Consider the following 21,514-nt stretch of genomic DNA (forward strand, 5'->3'; position numbering starts at 1 on the left):
GCTGCCTGCGGTATACTTACCCTCTGTTTGTTTTGGTCATGGGGATCAAAAGTGAAGCGGTTTCTAAATTTTGAATAGTCACCAGAACAGAAAAAGATGTTCCAGCACCAACAGTCTAAAAGGGGATTTCCCTTACTTGGAAATATATTCCCTTTGCTTCCTTTTGTGTCTATGAGACAGGAAGTGAAGAAAGATCTCTCCAATGGGACACGGAAGGCAACAAAATTTAACTTGACAAGGGTTTTAACCATTTTCCTATTATATTCAAACTAAAAAATGGTTGTGGCTTTAGATATACTACAAGAGAATACTGGTTGGAAAAATGTTTTGGCAGTGATGTTTTGTATAGGCTGCAGTCTGATATCTACTCGTACCTTAAGATAAACAAAGAATTAGATTAATTAAATATCTCTGAAACTTTTCTTGTTATGATCATGTTTAAATTTTTAGGAAACAGAGGTCATAGGGCATTTATTATACTATGACATCTGCCAACGCACATTCAGTTTATCCATGCAGTGCAGTAACATCATAGTCTAATCAAAGAGCGGTGGTGTTTCTTAGCTTTTCATTCATTTTGCAAAGAGTTTGGCCTCTTTTGGTACACAAAACATATACATAATTTCCTAAGACGTGAACATGTACACTAAATAAATCATCCAGAAAAAAACATTCTTTTTGCAAACCTTACCACATTGTAGCTGGTTAGGAGTAAAGCATGTTTACGTTTTTAAGGGAGTTTTTAGCTAGCCTAGTGAATAAGCTGTACTGATCTTAATCATTCAATTATGTGCAAGCAAAAACAAAATATATATATTCTTTTCATTTTCCTTGCCCAAGCAATTTTCTCCACATCTACTAAGGTGGGTTAAAATTCCCTTGCAAAGTAAATCAGCCACATTACTTACATTAAAAAAAATCTTGTTAAAACCTCAGTATTTCAGTACAATTAAGGATTTGTCCTGCTTTACACAATGCCATGTAGTAGGCTTGCAGAGTGTGTAAAAATACAGCAAACACTTTGTTCAAGTGTAATACATATAAAAAAGGATCTTTGGATAGAACATGAGCAGAAAATAATATTGCAAATTTCCCTGAATATCACCGCTGTAATAAAAAGTTGGTAGCCGAGTTGACATCATTGTTTGAAGCCCTTAGTGCAGTTAAGACATCAGCTCTGGAGAATCCCATCTCCATCAGTTGTGCAACCTGCAATAGTAAGGAGACATCTGATCAGCCTTTTGCAAGATTACATGTCTATTTATTTAGAACACATGCTAAACACTGTTTTATTTTTAACACTCTGAGGCAATCTAGACTGAAAGCTAAGACTGCTCTAGTTAACATCTGAGAAATCATGTGAAACATCCTAGACACAGGAGGTTAAGTAATTCATAACAAACGTATTGTTCTTCCAAGTAGTTGTCAGCTGCCATGCCGTTCTTAAAGAGATCTCCATATATCAGTACAGAAGATCCAAAAATGGTACCTGAAAAATGTCTGCAAACTACATAACACCAGCACTGATTTCAGCAATATGTACAGGTGAATTTTAGAACTAAACAGTGTATTGCAATATTGAATTAAAGTAGATCTAAACCTAATCGCTAAAATCTCACATAAGCGGTCTCCTGATTGTGCTCCTGTGTTGCTGGAGACTACAAAAAGAAGTGATAACACACATTGCACAAAAACGATCCACTGTAAGTATACTGGCCCAGAGCAATGATGTGCAGCTGATGTAGGAGCAAGAATAGAAAGTGTCTGAAAGAGGCCAGAGGAGATCACACACAGACAGATGACACAGATGCAAAAAAAAGAATGGGAGGAAACAGCACTGTACAGAAAAACGAAATAATAGTTTATAATACAATGTTCATGGCTAAACTAAATACAATCCAGTTAGGGCTTACATATACTTTAAAGTATTTGTTATCTCAGCAGTATTAAGGTTAATAGTAATCTAGCCAACAGTGATTTTAAAAAAAATTAAAACTGCATAGACCTGTCTAAAAAAAAAGTACAAATCTGTTATTCATGAACACGTGACCACACAGCCTCCCTCATGTTCCTCTTCTCCAAAGCAGGGGGCATGTTGCATTGCAAGTGGGCAGGGCAGAGTTATGTGACGCACTGTGGATAAGTATGTTCACGAGACTCCTTGCTGGGAGCCAATGTCAACCAATGTGGCAAGGTCGGGTAGGGTGTGTGTCAGGGAAACCGGCTACAGATACAGTATACAGACACTACATGGTGTCCTGTATGTCAGAGCGGAAAAAACACCTTTATTTTAAATCATTTTACCTTGCTTTGTACAATGACCAAAATGTAAGTATTGTGATAAAAGGTCTAAACGGCAGAATGTACATTTTTGCTAGGTTTTCACTTCTTTTTACTTATAAATAAATACAGAATTATTCCGTTAATGAGTTCTCAGAAGACAATACAACAAAAGCCTTGTGTGTGCCCTGAGAATGGCAATATAAGTATTACATCAAGCAGTGTAGGGATTGCATGGATTAAAATGTATGCCTAAAAATTGCATCAATAGGAATTCATAGACCTAACCCAAGCTAGAACAGATAGAAGACTAGATAGAAGCTAGATAGAAGACCATGGCAATCCCCTCAAAAAAGCAATCAGCCCCACTGCTTGAGTAAAACATGTATGAATTATTAAATACAACAATATGAAAAAAAAAACATCTTATATAGCTCATCAAGGAGCCTTTAACTAGTTTACCAATACTAGACATATTCCGGGAAGGCTATACCCATATAATGCTAAAATTAAATATTGAGGGCACCCACAGAATAGCTTCACATATATCATTTTATGTAACCACTTTGTCAGAAGCTTCTGATGAAGTGGTTACATAACACAAAACGTGTTAAGTCATTTTGTGGATGCCCTTGAAACCTTATGTGTGGACACCAATTCATCCAGAAGCCAAGAAATGTACAGTTTTTACAAACATGGTATACACTTTCCAGCTAGAGATGCATATTAGATCTGTAATAAGTCACCTGAAGTAGTTTATAAAAGATAGGGAATTACTTGTGTTTTAATCCATAATAGCAATGCAATGATATCATATTTTGTAGCTTTATACTGCCCACTCCCCTATATAAAAAGAAATTGCCAAACCGTACATACCTGCTCCAGCACTGTTCCTTAGTTGCTCCTTCATCCAGCGCCGTGGGTCCTCCTCAGGTTGAATGATAGTTGGTGCCATTCTGCCTATCTACTGTAAGCCCAGCACGTCATTGACACACTCCCTGAAGTTGCATCCTCATGCAGGCTGGGCTCACAGTACTTCAGGAATGAGCGTCACTTATACGTTATTACATAGTTATAGCGCAGAAAACTGGAGTTCTACTTGAAACCAAATCTGCACACATCGCATAACTTTAGGTTTGGTGTAATCTGGTTTAACCCCTTTATGATACTTTTTTTCCAAAGCTAATGAAAAATGTTATATCTGAATTCATGGGCCTATAGGTGGAATGTGAAAATTGATCTTGACCATAAAAGGGGAAACATCTACGAGAGCTGACGTCTTGAAAACCTTCTCATGGCAAATATATTAAAAATGCCATCTGGTTCAGTTATGCAGGATTTCTAAACTCCTGAAACATTTTCAGATAAAAATGCAGTTACCTGATAATTGTCTTTAGCCTGAGTTCCAAAATGTAAGCTAAAACCGAAGTAAGTCTTGCAGCACAAGTGCCTTCTATGTATGCTGTTGGCCAGCAGTGGGAGGTGCGCAAGTACCATTGTCCTAATTCTAATTACTGGTTATTCATGGCATGACCTGACTTGGCACTGCATCATTTTTTTTTATGGGGGTAAGATGGAACTTAATAATACCCATAAAGCAATCCCTTTAAAAAATATACGCAAACCAAGCAGATGCTATCAATATTTATTGTGACTATGCAAGTCATCAATAATAAATCAACTCTGGCCATATTAAAAAACTGTCAGAAGCGAAAACGTGGTACTGTCTATTGTAAAAGGATCTGTCATTAAAAAAAAAACACTTTGTCCCAGAAAAACTGGATGAACTATTCAGACGATAATAAAATTACATTAAAAGGAGAACTATGATGTGAGTGATTTTCACTCAACCTCATACTTTGAGCTGACGTGCGACAATGAAACTGTCACACGTCGGCTCAATAGATCGGGAAGTGAGCGAACACATACCGTCGCTTGCTCACTTTCCGATCATCTCCCTGGAGAGAGCCGTGACCGTCACTCACAGCTCCCTGCAGGGATTCCCCCACCTCCATACTCCGATCCTCTAGCGCTGACTGGCGGAACGGACGGGGGAGGGGGCGAGTACAGCTGCTCTGCCTCTAGATAGGCAGAGCCAGCTGTCAATCACGCAGCTGGGTGGATCTCGACAGTATTGTTGGGATCCGTCCCGGCTGCGGCGCTCTCAGTACACCGCGAGCTGTAGCTTGCGATATACTATGCTTTGGGCCACGGGAGGACACTAGTTTATGTCCTCCCGTGACCCTTAGGAGAACTATGGGGAAAAACACTGACCCCCATAGTTCTCCTTTAAACCCAGGAGTTAAATCTTAAAAATACATTCCGGTATCTTAACTATTAGCAAAAATGTATCGTATTTGTGTATTACTCAGCTGCAGATTCTCAAATCATCTCTGAACTGGTGCTGACACTGTCCTATCTTCTGGAGGGAGGCTCTTTTTGTTCCCCATGGTCCATGTGTGTGTTGTAAAGCAGTCACCACTCCAAGCTCACTCCTGTGATGGACTACAATCTCATGTTTAGTTTACTCATTTGTATTGAGATTGTAGTCCACCCCTGGAGCGAGCTTGGAACACCGGCTACTTTACAACACACACAGGGCCCAAGGAGAACAAAAGGAGCCACCCTCCAGAAGGAAGAACAGGGTCAGTATGAATTCAATGATGATGATTTGAAAATCTACAGCTGATCAGATAAAGTATTGTTAATAGTTAAGGTATTATTAAGATTTAACTCCCAAGCTTAGTCTCACTAAGTATTTCAAGCCAGTTTCATAAAGAATTGGCCATATGCTCATCCTGGTGTGGCAACACTGACAGCAACAACACCGAGTACATTCAGTTTTACATCCATACAAGTGACTGACACTTATGTGTCATATATTTTAAGTTTAGCAAAGCACACGTTCTTTCACTTGTTTCCTCTTGTGGGCTAACACATTGTAGTCCGACTGGGGCTGGGGTTGCTCTTTGAAGCTGAGACAGAGAGGAAAAATTGTTACAATATTAGAAACTTTCAAGAAGAGAATGAAGTGTAGTAAACCTGGGGATTTCCACACTCTCAGGGGACATGATATTCCATGGTATCATTGATCATGATGGTATTGACTGCTTTACATAAAAGGTGGTTTACACAAACCAGTGTCTCTGAATGGAAGATGTAAAAGTTTTACAGTTGATCTGGAATTTACAGCATGGTTATCACCTGTTTCCATCTAAAGTAATAATAATTTGTCAAGTAGTTTATAATCAACAACCAAGCAACTTGTGGGTCAGATATTATGCAGCATTTTTCTTAAACAAAATATGACTAATTTCTCCTTTTTTCTTTTTAGTCAACATGTGCATACTGATTCCTAATGTATATTAGATGAATGTATATTACTTAACATTAAAGTGACACTAAACTCAGGAGTTAAATCTTAAAAATGCATTCAAGTACCTTAACTATTAACAAACATGTATCTTATATTGTCTATCACTCGGCTGGAGATCCTCAAATCAACTCTGAATTTGTGCTGACACTGTCCTTCCTTCTGGAGGGTGGCTACTTTTCTTCCCCATGGTCCTTGTGTGTATTGTAAAGTAGCCACCGCGCCAAGCTCACTCCCGTGATGGACTACAATCTCATATTTAGTTACTACTTTGTATTGAGATTGTAATCCATCAGGGGAGTGAGCTTGGAGAGGTGGCTACTTTACAATACACACAGGGACCATGGGGAACACAAGTAGCCATCCTACAGAAGGAAGGACAGTGTCAGCACAAATTCAGAGTTGATTTGAGGATCTACAGCTGAGTGATACACAAATAAGATACATTTTTTATTATAGTTAGGATACTTGTCTGCATTTTTAAGATTTAACGCCTGAGTTTAGTGTCACTTTAACTTTGCAATACTTTGTGCACAATAGAAACGTCTCTAGAAATTATCAGATGTTAATCACCTCCCAACAATACTGCAAAAATAAACAGCATACCTGATCTTCCTCTGCTCCAAATAGCATATGAGGGAACTGCTAATGCACAGCGAGGCTCTGTCATAAGTCTTCAACATCAAAAGTCTGGCACATAGCCCCAAAATGTGAAATACATTTTGAGCTGTGTGCCAGACTTCTGATGTTTACAGATAATAGGTTATTAATTGTGGCTGGATTAACGCCAGATGCAGCCCCAATGCAAGACAAGGTAATTTTCCTTGTTTTGAATGTGCTCATTTCACATCAGCGTGTTTTTGTGGTGTGTGTTGAAAAAAAGTACTGTGTGCAGTACTTTTTTTCAGTGCAATGGGATGCAATGTGGTACAACCACCTCGCTTACACAGAACTTAATGAAATGTCACTTTTGGTAAACAGTAAGATGTGTTGGGATTGGCGCCTCAGCACTGTGTCGGACAATGCACAACAGGAGCTGTGCGTTCTAGCGCTGCTGTTGGTGTCACACTGTCGCTACAAACAACATTTTATAAGAAAAGTCAAGATAACCTTTTCCATTTAAAACTGAATCTATTTGCCTGGACATGAACCAGTTACTTGTTCCTAGAATGCCTCACTATAAAGAGGGCAGCTAAGAAATGATTATATCAATTCACAGGGACAAACTTCTGCCACAAAATCTTATATTTGTTTCCAATTAGTGTTGCTATAAATCAGAGTACGAGAATAACGGAAACAAAAATTGTAGCAAAAGATATATTTAAAGGAGAACTATGAGGTGAGTGCTTTTCACTCCCCTCATAGTTCTAGCCGCCCTGTGACAATGAGACTGTCACAGGTCGGCTAGAACTATGAGGGGAGTGAAAAGCACTCACCTCATAGTTCTAGCCGCCCTGTGACAATGAGACTGTCACAGGTCGGCTAGAACTATGAGGGGAGTGAAAAGCACTCACCTCATAGTTCTAGCCGCCCTGTGACAATGAGACTGTCACAGGTCGGCTAGAACTATGAGGGGAGTGAAAAGCACTCACCTCATAGTTCTAGCCGCCCTGTGACAATGAGACTGTCACAGGTCGGCTAGAACTATGAGGGGAGTGAAAAGCACTCACCTCATAGTTCTCCTTTAACAAAACAATCTGCATTAGGTTTTCTCATAAACTGACACTTCTATGCAATCCCACAATTTAAAAGGTGTGTCTTACCTGTTCCTCAGGAGCTGGAGGAGGAGGTGCCTGTGGTTCTGCTTGATTCACCGTGTGTCGTTGCCGTAATGGTTGAAATAAGCGATTCCAAACAAACATCCCTCCCTATATTTTAACAAAAACACCACATTTAAGCTCTGTAATTATTCTGCTGCAAAGGATTCCTATAACATCACTTGTCCACTTCCTATAAAGTACCATTAAGGCTGAAGAGGAGTTCAAATCCCACCTGAGAGCCTCTGTACCTGGAATTTGTAGTTCTCCTTATGTGGATTTCCCCTAGGAGCTCCGTTCCTTCGCACAATCAAAAAACATAATGGCAGGGTAATTAGCTCGATCTCAAACTATCTCAAGTGTGAGCAAGACTGTGAAACATTGGCCTGGTTGCTTCTTTTGTGGACTAAAACTAATGTGAAAGGTTGTAAAGCTCTGCACAGATCTAACGGATATACTGATGCTATATCAATGACAGAAATAAATGGCACATAAATATGTATTTTATCTTACTTTAATGACTTCAACAGATGTAAAACGATTCGTAACATGTCAGACCCAAAGGGTCAATCGCTCTAAGTTATTGTTTTATAATACACCAATGAGGAAATGCTGGATATAGTTAAAAAAACAATGTTCACAATTAAAGTAATAGAAGGCTGGGTGTTTTTCCCTAATGCATTTTTTGTATCAAGGCAAAAAACACCCAGCACCTTTCTAAAGAAAGACCCTTGGGTCTGTCACATTACTAACTGTTTTGCATCTGTTGAAATCACAAAATAAAGTTTGGTTTATCAACATTTTGATTTATGTGAATCAACCCGAGTGACTTCAGATTTGTAACTGGTGTAATTTAGTGCAGACAGTTTTTTGTTGAGCTTTGTTAATTAATAAGTGTTGACTATAAGCAAGCATTAAACGTATGTTGAGATTTGTACTTTATAAATTAAAAAAGGCATTCAGCAGAAGAAAATATTGCTTTCAGCATGTCAAACCATGTTGTGAGCAAAGGCCACTTACTGTGGGAATTAAATAGAAGTGCATAAACTATTTATGTGCCCGCAGATCTCAAAGTGCAGTAGAGTTTCTCCTTGCACCAATTCACCTGATTAAGCCCATGCCCCCATACAAACTATGTGACAGGTTATGTAATTCTCATAAAGATTTGCACTATCTTTCATGGTAAATATACAGCATGTTAGCAGACATAGGTACTCAGGCAAAACGGTGCAAGGTAATTCTGTGTTGCACTTTTTAGAGTTGCCTGTCCTCTTACCAAAATACTAATCTGGCAACATTTTTGAAAATGGCTTTCCTGTATGACCTGAACTAAGCAACCTATTGCAATATTATTATTATACAGGATTTATATAGCGCCAACAATTTGTGCATTGCTTTACAATATAAGGAAGACATTACAATCACAATACAATTCAAGACAAGATGGTAAGGAGGGCCCTGCCCATGAGGGCTTACATTGGCAGTTAGGTACAGTAATTCTCTGTGAACATTGTATAAAAAATGCTGCTGTATTTCCATTTAAGCCCCTTTCACCCAGATGATCTGATTGGGTTCGCCTGTCAGTTTTTCAGATGGACTCAATCGAATACCCAATGCTAGTCTATGGCCAGCAGGGCATTTGCTTACACAATAATTAAAGAGAGTCTGTTGCAGTTAAACGATATGGTAAGATGCACTAGTGTGAACAAGACCCATGTTCTTGCCCAAACGAAAACACTAAGACTTGTATTGAAATTGCGCAGGTATGTGCATGTGCATTTTTATTAGTGCTAACTGTGCAGTTTACACAGTATGGAGAGAGGACCTTCACGTCACAGAGCACACTGGGATCAAGATGGAGGACTCAACACTGAACCACATACAGGTGAAACTCGAATAATTAGAATATCGTGCAAAAGTAATTGCAGTAAGTGCTGCAAAAGGGGCCCAAACCAAGTACTGAGTACATATGCATGCTTGTACTTTTCAGAGGTCCGATATTGTTCGATGTACAATCCTTGTTTTATTGATTGCATGTAATAATCTACTTTTTTGAGGTTGTGGATTTGGGGTTCTTGGGGTTTTCATGAGCTGTAAGCCATAATCATCACAATTATGACAAATCGGCTTGAATTATCTTGCTTTGCATGTATTGAGTCTATCTCATATATTAGTTTCACCTTTTAAGTTGCATTAGTGAAATAAATTAACTTTGCACAATATTCTAATTATTCAAGTTTCACCTGTATCTACTGAGGACTTCATTAGACTGGCCAAACCCAGGTCTGACTAGGATCACAGGCATACAAACTACAAGAGCAAGGGCAGTAACAGGAGAGCCCGGTGGACCATCGGTGCACAAATATAAAGCATAGTTGTGACTATGGTTGCCACGGCACACCGAGTAGAGAAATCCATACTCAACAATGCAACACAGTCTTGTAAGAAATACTCTCCTTAAAAACAGAGTCTGCCGGATCTCAGGGGGGCTTTGCAGGATCTGCGGGGGGTTTTGCAGGCTGCAAAGGTTGGACAATATTTTTTGGATCCATCCCAGCTGCAGCATGGCTCTGCTCTGCCAGCATATAGCGGGCAATATTGCATGGGGGCGTGGTGGGGGGGTCCAAGAAAATGTTTGCCCGGGGTCCAATCAATATTAAAGACGGCCCTAGGCCTAACCTAGAACTCAGCTGCAGGTTCATCCTTCAAGGCCAAAGATGATATAGCTGTCACCTCAACTATCAAACCAATAACTTTGCAAACACGAAAAAAGACTTAGAAAGCTCATCATAGTCATCGACATCTGTAATCACGCAAGTGCATCCTTTTCTTCGCAAACTGGAAGCAGAGTCTGCCATATTCGTCAAAGGGTTTCTTAAAAAAACTATTCTACTTCAACTCATAGTGAGCATTGCAAGCTTTGCTTCCCTTGGAGAAGTGACCTAAGATTTTCAAAGCCTGTTTTAGGGTGTGAAGACATCAAAGATGATATGGACCTATTGTCTTTCGTTTCTTGTGGACCGACATCGAGTTACTTGAGGTTTGACATGTTGGGGCCTCTCTGACTCAAAGATGGGTCCTTCAGGTTTATCCAGACTACATTCTTTGTTTCTGGACTTCTGTAGCAACAAAAACTGTGTTTTTTATTACTCCTGTGGCATCAACAGAAGATATTTAAAACCTGTGCACGGCTAGCTACACAGATCAGTTCCTAAAGAAGTAGCCATACATCTCTCAAGGGCCATTTCTTTACACACTGGTTGATTTACTATAGGCAAATAGGCTGTTTATTCTGCAAGTGAATTTGCACTTTGCCTTGGTGCGTTCCACCTACTATGTTATTTTCTGTATTGCACTAAACTTACTGTTATGATGTCTAGTGACAGTTCAGAACTACATTGGTTATTTTTGTATTTTCTCATGGTATGTTCCTGCTCTACTACCTGTTTGAGCTAGTTGGTACAGTCCTTACATAGACCCTCCATTCTTCTTCCATGTTCTCTCAGTCTCTAGCATTATTAGCAGACATTAGGCTGAGAAGATCATTGTCAAGACCTGAAAACATCCTCTGTAAAGTGCTTAGAGAAGCAGAATGGAGTTGGAATAACCTCTCTGTCTTATCTACATAGTTAGTCACGTTAAAAAAAAGTCCATCGGGTTTAACCTATAGAGATAAGAGAGAAAAAAAAAAAAAAGAACAACGAAAAATATAAAACAGGATGCCATGCCCACAGTTACCCACTCCAATCCAGAGGAAGAAAGAAAAAAAAAACCCTATAAAGAATGTTTCAATTTGCTCCAACAGGGGACAAAAAAATCCTTTCTGATCCCATAAGGCTATGGTGGACATCACTGCCATAAGGCAATCGGATATTCCCTGGATCAACAATCACTGGTGCATAATATACCTATGACTCAATATTCAATATTATTCTGTGCATTTCGGAATATATCCAGATTTTTTTTAAACAGTTAGGCTGCCTATTGATTGCGCAGATTAAACAGGGGACAATAATTCCTTGCACACAATTGGGTATTGTTTGCAAAGTGAATTTCCACAACATTTACAAAGCTAAGGGAAAGTTCCACTGCAACGTGAAAAGCCTATTTTCATTTAGTAAATCAACCTCACTGTGTGTGAGCAGACTCTTGGGATAGTAGGAGTTTTTTTCTTGCAAAGAAATCAATGTATGCATGTGGAGTGGGACAGAGAAGAATGGGGGTAGATTCAGCCCTGTATTCCACTAGGCAGGGTGGACAACTCTGGTTGATATTTCAGTGCAGCAAAGGCAGTGTGTCATAAATCCAAACAAGAAGTTAGAAGTAGACTAGGTTTCTAAATGAACAAGTATTTTTTGGACTTGCAGTATCATTTCAAAGGACAAAACACTGGAAAATATTCATGTATTCGAGAGATTTACTGAATATTTTTTGCCTTGATATACCCTTCCAGCATTCTTTGATTGCGAGGATAGCATAAAAGTCTGCCTATCAGCAACTTCTAAAAATAGATTATAATTGCATTTTCTTTAGGGATGCACTGTTACCCGATACCAGTATCAGTGCCGATATTGGGCATTTTCATGAGTACTCATGAAAATGCCCCAATAAATTTTTAAGTGACTTTGGCTGCTGTAAGGTCCCACGCTTGCAGAAGACCTCACGGCAGCCTGCGTGGGGACCTTGCGATGGCTGTCTACAACACCAGTCTGGCTGAACATCTCCTGCTCCTACTCCTTTCCACCACCCGCACAGCTATGGGAGACACTGCACAGCCCTGGTGAGACTAGCACCCACCTGCACAGCCATTGGGAGACACGGCACAGCCCTGGTGAGACCTGCACCTGCCCACACAGCCGTGGTGGAACCCACACACAGCCCTCATGAGACCACACAGCCCTGGTGGGACCACACGAAGTCCCCGGAGGGACAACACGCAGCCCTGGTGATACCCATAAGCATCCCTGGTGATACCCATAGACATCCCTGGTGATACTCATAGGCAGCCCTAATGATACCAATAGGCAGCCCTAATGATACCCATAGGCAGCCCTAATGAGCAACACAGAGTATGTAGCTTCATATTATTCTGCATTGCTGTGTAATTTATTGCTGGGATTTGTAGTCCTCCATGGCTCGTGGTATTCTGCGTTGTTGTATAATGTATTGTTAGGCTATAGCAGTTGGTATTATTCTGCACTGCTGTATAATGTACCGCTGCTATTTGTAGTCCTCTACAGCCTGTAGTTAGATGCAGAACTAGCAGTGTTGCGGCGGTTGCAGCTGCGAAGCACATTGGCGCTCTACCACTGTCCTAAAATCATTAGTCTGTATTGTTTTAGGAAAACTGTCACATGACGCTAAAAAAAAAGGTATCGGTATTTGGTATTGGTGACTACTTGAGGAAAAGTATCAGTATTGGTAATGGTATTGGTGCATCCCTAATTTTCTTACTTGCAAACAGTGTAGCAGATCTGTAAGTAGTCCAAACATGGATACATACATAGAGAACTGCTCTTTAAATTAAACAAGCTAGGTTCATGAACTCTATCTTGTAGCTAACAAAAATTGAGCAAACATGTGGCTTTTTGTAACCGTATGTTGCAGCTTGTAATAACATCACTTCTTAGTTTGTATGCCTGCTTATAAGGGGATTAATTTGAAATACACACCAAATGAAACAATTACTTTTCTAAAGACGTATCGGTGGTTTAAATTATCTCCAACCTAAACACCCTTTATCTACAATGAAACATCACTTTCCATGCAGCAGAAGATAATTTAATTACGGATTCATTTCTAAAGTTAGACACTTCCCGTGTAAAAAGGTTTCTTGAAAGATAAAACAAAACACATACCAAAATCAACACCAATCTAAACGGTCAAGATATACCCAGTGCTTTAGCTTTAACAGAAGTACTCAAAAATAGAAAAAAAAAATATTGTTGTATGCAAATTGTAACTCGTAATTACTACATCAAAATTTGACTTTTGATTATTTTTTAAGCCTAAAATTGGCCTTAACATAACAGCACAATAGCTAACCAATTTAACTAAGCATATACAGTAATCGGAGAGAAGAAATATTCCAGTTTAAAAAAAGGTTTTCTTAGCTTCATCAGACACTAAGGATTACTGATATAAGGCTCATTTGCAGCAGCACTATTCAAGCTCTAGCACTTCCAAGTCTCTTGGCAGACCTAATACCCAATGCTCTGTTTGTGACTAAATAAAATATCCCGACTCAAAAGAAACCAAAAAAGGTCCTTCACTGAAATACTGTGACCCACCTTATTTACATGTCAACACCTTTATTGTCAATGCACAAAACAAAATGTGTAATGAATGTATAATAGCTTAAGGCCTTAAAGCCTCAAAAAAGACGGGTTGTAACCCACCAAAACATTGGTATAATAAAACCTACACTTTAACCGTGTACTCCTATTTGAAGACCTTTGAGTGCCGATTGAACTTACTTTACTACTGCTACTGTGTGGAGCATTGAAGCATTTTTCCGTATTGTGTGCTTGTACCAATTTTCAATATATACAGTACTGTGCAAGGGTTTTAGGCAGGTGTGAAAAAATGCTCTAAAATAAGAATGCTTTCAGAAATAAAAGTGTTAATTTTTTTTATAGATTAATAAAATGGAAAGTAAATGAGCAGAAGAGAAATCCAAATCAAATCAATATTTGGTGGGACCACCCTTTGCCTTCAAAACTGCATCAATTCTTCTAGGTACACTTGCACACAGTTTTTGAAGAAACTCGTCAGGTACGTTGCTCCAAGCATCTTGGAGAACTAACCACATAATATTTTGTTAACACTTATTAATTGATAAAAACAAACTATTACCACATTTCTTTAGTTACAGCATTTTTTTCACACCTGCCAAAAACGTTTGCACAGTGCTGTACAGTACTGGTCAAAAGTTTTAGAACACCCCCATTTTTCCAGCTTTTATTAAAATGTAAGCAGTTCAAGTCCAGTGAATTACCTGAAATTGTACAAAGGTAAGAGGTAAACTGCTAGAGGTGAAAAAATAGGAAGTTTAGGTAAACAAAAACTGAAAAATAATGTACATGTCAGTTACACAACAGTTTTTTACACCATCAAAAGGCACTTAGAAACCGGAGGAAACTCTTACAGGAAGACGTCTGGCAGACTCAAACAGAATCAGAAAATCAGGCTTCTGAGAGTCAAAACAGCTTGTGTGACAGGCGACTCAAAGGACAACAGCTTCAAGCACAGTTTAACACTCATCGAATCAAGTTTCAGTTTCAACTGTGAAGAGAAGACTTCGAGCTGCAGGTTTCACAGGTCGAGTGGCAGTAAGAAAGCCATTGCTAAGATGGCAAAATAAGAAAAAAAGGTTTGCCTGGGCCATGAAGCACCACCAGTGGACTGCTGAAGACTGGAGAAAGGTCTTATGGACCAATTAATTAAAGGAGAACTATGGGGTCAGGGCTTTTCCCCATAGTTCTCCTTAGGGTAACGGGAGGACACAAACTAGCGTCCTCCCGTCACCCTAGGCTCAGTATACCGCGAGCTACAGCTCGCGGTATACTGAGACGCCGCAGCCAGAGCGGATCCCGACATCGATGTCGAGATCCGCCCAGCTGCGTGAGTGACAGCTGGCTCTGCCTATCTAGAGGCAGAGCCAGCTGTACCGGCCCCCTCCCCCGTCGGTTCCGCCAGTCAGCGCTGGCGGATCGAAGCGGGGAGAGGGGAATCCAGCCCGTCCCATGTCACGGCAGAGAGCCGTGACAGGATTGAGAGGTGAGCGAACCCGGTATGTGTTCGCTCACCTCCCGATCTACTGAGCCGACCTTTGACAGTCTCATTGTCACAGGTCGGCTAGAACTATGAGGTGAGTGAAAAGCACTCACCTCATAGTTCTCCTTTAAAATTTGAGATCTTCGATTCATTACGCAGGGTTTTTGTACGCTGTCGAGTAAGTGAAAGGATGGTACCTTGGTGTGTGAGACCAACTGTCAAACATGGAGGAAGCGTGATGTTCAGGGGCTCTTTTGATGGATCCAGAGTTGGCAACTTGCACAGAGTGAGCGGCACCCTGAACCAAAACTACTATCACAGCATTTTGCAGTGCCATGCTATACCCTCTGGTGTATACCTAGTCAGTCAGGGATTCATCCTAAAGCAAGATAATGACCCAACACATAACTCCAGGCTGTGTCAGAACCACCTTAGAAGAAAACAAGATGGTAGGCTTCAAATCATAGAATGGTCAACACAGTCTCCAGACTTAAACCCCATCAAGCTGGTTTGGGATAAACTGGACAGAAGAGTGAAAGCAAAGCAACCTACAAGTGCAACACATTTGTGGGAACTTCTGCAACAGTGTTGGGAAGAACTTTCCGAACAATACAAGCAACAATTAAGCAACACAGCATTTCTTCTCTCAGACCCTAATCTACTCCAATGAAGCTGATCAAGCACAGATCGTGCTTGGTCAGCTTCATCCCTGGCGACGGAATGACAGCACCAACTGAATCACTTAAAGTGTAAAGCCAATAGTCGGGAGCGTGCTTGCAGGGGTTCGCTGTGGCTGCCATACAGTGGCGTAAGAACTGGGGGGGGGCGCCATCACCGACCCCCGCTAAATGAAGGCCCTGGCCACATGCACCCGGCTCTGTCATTGGGCGGCCGCTCACTCCTCCGAGGCCACTGGGGGGGGGCCCTCTACAGTGCCTGATCAGAGGGCGCTTCTGCCTGATCCAGCCAGAAAAAAACTTTTTTTTTAATACTACTCACCTGAGTCCTGGATCCAACAAGTGTAGCCTCCCATCTCCGACGCTGTTAGAAGTTGTATACAGCGTTTGCTGGTTACTATTTAAACCGGCGCGCGCAGTGTGCAGCTTCTGAGAAGATGCGCTATTAGCGTAGTGGGAGCTATGCAAAAATGCACAGCCGCCTTCCCCGCTATGCTAATAGCGTATCTTCCCAGAAGCTGCACACAGCGCGCACCGGTTTAAGTAGTAACCAGCACACGCTGTATGCAGCTTCCAACAGCGTGGGAGATGGGAGGCTGCACTTGTTGGTGGATCCAGGAATCAGGTGAGTATTAGAAGAAAAAAAAAGTTTTATTTTATGTTCTATTCTTAGTTCTATAATGGCATTGTAGTATTTCAGGTGGAATACAGCTTCATAACATATCAGCTAGGGAACTACAAGTCCCAGCATGCCCTCATTGCCCCTGTACAACAACCAGATATTGCTGTTCCCTGGGTGATATGTGTGTGTGTGGGGGGGTGGGGGGGGGTGTACAGGGACAATGATGGCATGCTTGGACTTGTAGTTCCTTAGCTGATATATATGTGTGGGGTACAGTTCCCAATAACTCTGGTTACGCCTCTGCTGCCATAGATCATAGAGCAGCAGCAGGAAAGGGGTTAAATGTGACCTTGTAGTCTATGTGCAGCCCACATTTTTTTTTCTTTCATTTTTTTGGATAGAGTGCAGAAGGATAGAACCCCTGTTAGGATTTTACTGCTATCTTTTGCATTGTTTAAAAAAACTCTTCCCTAATGTCTTGCCTTGGTGACAATGGTTTTACCAGATAGGAAATGAGAGTAAAAGCTAGAACCCTGACAAATTGTTATCCGTGTCCCAGTTATAGATTTCCCCTCCCTTTCTGTGTGGTAAAACCATTAGCAGAACATACACAGTAAACTAAACTATCCACCGTCTCCACAAAGTTTCTTCTGTTCAGAGACAGGGAGACGGTTGCCTCTATTCATAAGATAGTCAGAGGCTGGGGGTTTACTTAAAGTTTACAATTCATTTTTACTTTAAATCAGTGGAAGGTACAAAACCGAAATTAAAATCTTCTGTGAGTTTAAAACACCTTTAACAAGTCTCTGTGGTTTAACTAAGCAAGTAAAACCTGTAGACCATTTCCTGACAAACCGCGCATTGTGATTTGTCACAAGGGTGACAGTACACCATACAGACAGGTTATAACACCTGCTGCTGTATGCAAAGGTGTGAAATAATTATTATGCTCATCTGCTTAAAATGTTGAGTTTAGGTTGTACCAATAAAATGCTTATTTTCATTATGGACAGACAATTAAGTAATCACGTTGATGAGCATGTGCTTGTTTTATTGCTGCTTTATGTGGCTAAGAGAACAAAACAAAGCACCCAATGTATTTAAAATGGACACATTAATATGACCGCATTATAATTATACGAGAAAAGTATAGACTTATTAAAAAAAAAAAAAGTTTACTGTAAATATAGAATGTAAAAAACTGAATATTTTTTCAGAGTAACCACCGCTCTCAGCTCACCTAAAGCATAAACCTGGAAATGTTTTCCCTGCACTGTCCAGCATGAAGAGTGAGCACAGGCAGAAAACATGTGAATTTACAAGGTACAGTAAACTCCCTATTATCCGGCATTCAAGCAACCAGAACTCTCAAGCAACCAGAAAAAAAAAATCCAGGACATAATATGTCCTTAATTTCTTTGCCAGTTGCTTGACAGACATGTGCACACTAAACAATTTTGCTAGCAAGTACATTTATTTATTTCGTTGCTAACGAAATTCTCTGGGCGTTGGCTAGATTCCTCAGCAATTTGAAATAGCCAACAGCAGAATCTAGCGAGCAGATGAATGGGGCAGGGGTTGTTGGGGCAGTGGAGATACAGTTATCCAGCTTCTACCAATCCCCATGGGTACCGGATAACTTTTTAGGGAGAATGTAAGTGGTAAAAACTAGAGCAGATAAATCTTGGAGCACTTGGGTTCCTTTCCCAACCCTCATAACTTTTGATATATTCAATTATGCAACAACTGCATTTAACTATGATTTATTATTTATTTATTTCAGGTATTTATATAGCGCCGACAATTTTTACGCAGCGTTTTACATAGTTTTTACATCAGTCCCTGCCCTCAAGGAGCTCACAATCTAAGGTCGCCATCTCACATACAGGGTTAATTTAGAAGGGTCAATTTAAAAAGGAGCCAATTAACCTTAAGCATGTCTTTGGAGTGTGGGAGGAAACCGGAGTACCCGGAGGAAACCCATGCAAGCAAAGGGAGAACATGAAAACTCATTTGCAGATAGTGACCTGGCCAGGATTCGAACCAGGGACCCCCAGTGCTGCAAGGCAGAAGCGCTAACCACTACGCCACCGTGCTGCCCACAGTGGGCAGGACAGCCATTTCACTAGAATAAACACTGTACCTGCTCTTGTCGTCGTCTTCCCACCTGGGAAATTTGGGAAAGCATTATTTGCTGGTCCAGCAGCTCTATCCTCTGCTGCCTCTGTATATCCACAGTTGCTCCCATCCCAACACTGGCTTCACTGACAGGCTCAGCAGATGAGAATATTGGCTCTACAGTACGGGAGAAGATTTCTGCTACCCTGTTAGGGATGTATACAACTTGCTGAACACTCAGGACATTTTTCTTGTACAAAAATCCTGAAATCTGAAAGAAATAAAACAAAAAAACATGTGATAAAGAAAAAAATATTTTGCGTCTAAAAAAGCAGAGGTTGCACAGACTGTATTTTGTTAAAAATAACAAATCATTATTAACAATATACAAAAAAAAAAAAAAATATTCCAAAGAAAAAAAACAAAACATTAAAAAGAAGGAAACTGCTACGAGCTCCATTTGGGACTTCAGTGGTATCAAAAAGAGTTGTGAGAGAAAAGACAGACAATTATAAACGTCAATATACTTCAACTCACATTTTTTTAGCATCAAAAAATGTAAAACAAGTTAAACAATTGTTCCTATTCACTTTTACATTACTGCTATAAAAACATCAATGTGTAAGCCATAACATCAGAATCTCATTTAGATCTTTAGTCCCTCCCATCATTGTCCCAAAAGAGGTTTATAGTTGTTTCCTTCTTTGTATGCAACTAAATCGAGATGAAGGTATAAAAATATCTACTTTCACCTGAACCATATCCTCTTTCTCTTTCATCGACAGAATAGTTGCCACAAGTCTTTTATAAAGTGGTGTAGACCTGCACCGGTGGCAAGTGTGCTTTTTATCCTCTACTGGGGCTGGTTAGCGTGGTTTCTCTTTGGCATAGTCTTACATTATTCAGTGCCTCTTCTTTAAAGAACTGATTCCCATTTTCTGGCCCTTCTGATTGATCAGTTTTGTTCTTTTGACTCTTACATTATTATTCACTACTTTGTATCCATTGAATTCAGCCATTTATTGTATAAGTGGAGATCAAACTTGTCATTTGCTGACAAATTTTAGAATAGAATAACCCTGTAAAAGAATAAGAGGAATACTTACCTTTCCATTGAGTGGCGAGGGAAATTGTTTCTCTCTTCATGAGTTATTACCACTGCTGCTGTCCAACACTTCCAGATGTATCAGATAACATGACACATACAGCATGCTGTTTTGTTCATCCCTATGGCCCTTACATCACAACAGGACACAGTAGTTATGTAGGGGGCAGTGGTATATCCCAATGGGGGAACAAAAAGTAGTTTTTCTGTAAATCAAATATGATCTCAGTTTTACCATATGCTCTAACAAGATGGTAATGGAGTAAAACTTTACATCTTTAACAAAACAAAGTTATATATCAAATGATTTGAGTGGAAACCCACAACTGTCTTTGTATCTTCATACAGTTGCATTCATTGCAGAAACCAGCAGGTTTAAGATGTTTAAAGTAGAACCCCAATTTCAAAAAAGTTGGGATGCCGTGTAAAAATCTACATAAAAACAGAATGCAATGATTTCCAAATCTCATAAACCCATATTTTTCACAATAGAAAACATATCAAATGTTTAAAATGAGAAAATATACCATTTAAAAAGGTAAAAAAAAAAATATATATATATTATTTTGACATTGATGGCAGCAACATGTCTTCAAAACCTTAGGACAGGGCAACAAAAAGCTGGCAAAGAAATTGGTACTAACAAGGAAGAGCTGGAAGAACATTTTGCAACTAATTAGGTTAATAGCCAACAGGCCAGTAACATAAATGGGTAAAAAAGAGCAACTGAGAGCCCTGGTAAGACCTGCTAGCAGCCCTGGTAAGACCCCACAGCAGCTCGCACAGCTCTGGTGAAAACTGCACACAGCCCTGGTGAGACCCACAGCCGCCCACGCAGCCCTGGTGAGACCCCACCCCGCACAGCCCTCGTCAGATTGTAATCTATGCGAGTATGTGATTTTTATTTTTTTTTGGTCCACTAGGAGTCTCGAACTCCGTCCAGGAATGTTCAAGCCCTTAACATTGAGGGACGTAAATGTAATGGTGCCCATTGAGAGAAATGAAGCGGCCACCTACCTGTGGTGAGCAGAGGGGGGAACAGGAAAGAAAATAGAAAAAAAGAGCAGAGAGATCAAGAATGGGAAGAAGAAGTCCAGAGAGGCAGGAGAAGAGAGGTAAACTCGGAGGATAAGCCAGGAGATAAGAAAGTGGAGAAAACAAAAGACAAATAGGTCTAAAAAAAAAAAAGCCCAAATTAGCTTACGCCTAGATAAAAGACAAAAAAGTTCCCTTAAAACCTTGAAAGAAGAGAGAACAGCCTATATGGGGAGAATTTGGCTCAAAAAAGATGCATCAGAAGGAGATGCACTGACAGAAGCAGACTCCCTGATGCTTTATGTAAATATTCCTCAAAGGTCCTAGAAGAATCAACCTGGTGCCCCATTGCCCCAAGGGAGAAACTCAATAAAGTAACAATACATCTGACAGATGTTGCTTTGGTGGTAGAATGTCACACAAGGCATTATGTAAAACAAAACAAATAGGTATCCATGGAAACCCCGTCTGCATCCCCTCCCCAGCCAAAAACCACATAAAGTGCCAGCACCGCATGAGGCTCACTAGTCATGTTGATAAACAGGCATGGGGGGAAGGTCCAACCAGGAGATACAGGCCCATATGTGGGAGTGAACCCCCCATAACTAAATAGTTAAGCCAGCAATAGCAAAAATATGTGAGGCACTTAGAAAAACAGTCACAATAAATATCAAAGATAAATATACAAGGGGGAAGTGTGGCAGATTGTGACCTAGGCGGTCTGTGGTCTATTCTCCTACCCGGGAGCCAGCAGACGTGCAACCGGAGGGA

The 21,514-nt window shown here is 40.3% G+C and overlaps 1 protein-coding gene across 1 annotated transcript in view; it reads right to left on the bottom strand.

The window, feature by feature from the left end:
• Positions 1-981: 981 nt before the first annotated feature.
• Positions 982-21,514, bottom strand: part of UBAC2 (UBA domain containing 2) — a 124,992-nt gene continuing 104,459 nt past the window's right edge. Inside the window, exons 8-10 of the mRNA XM_018564642.1 lie at positions 18,629-18,874; positions 7,417-7,521; positions 982-1,209 (exon numbers count right to left, since the gene is read on the bottom strand). Coding sequence (XP_018420144.1) covers positions 1,102-1,209; positions 7,417-7,521; positions 18,629-18,874 — 459 coding nt within the window. The 3' untranslated portion in view covers positions 982-1,101. The remainder of the gene's footprint in view (positions 1,210-7,416; positions 7,522-18,628; positions 18,875-21,514) is intronic.

Source organism: Nanorana parkeri, unplaced genomic scaffold (genome assembly GCF_000935625.1).
Source record: "Nanorana parkeri isolate BGI_ZX_2015 unplaced genomic scaffold, ASM93562v1 scaffold768, whole genome shotgun sequence".
NCBI classification, from domain to species: domain Eukaryota; kingdom Metazoa; phylum Chordata; class Amphibia; order Anura; family Dicroglossidae; genus Nanorana; species Nanorana parkeri.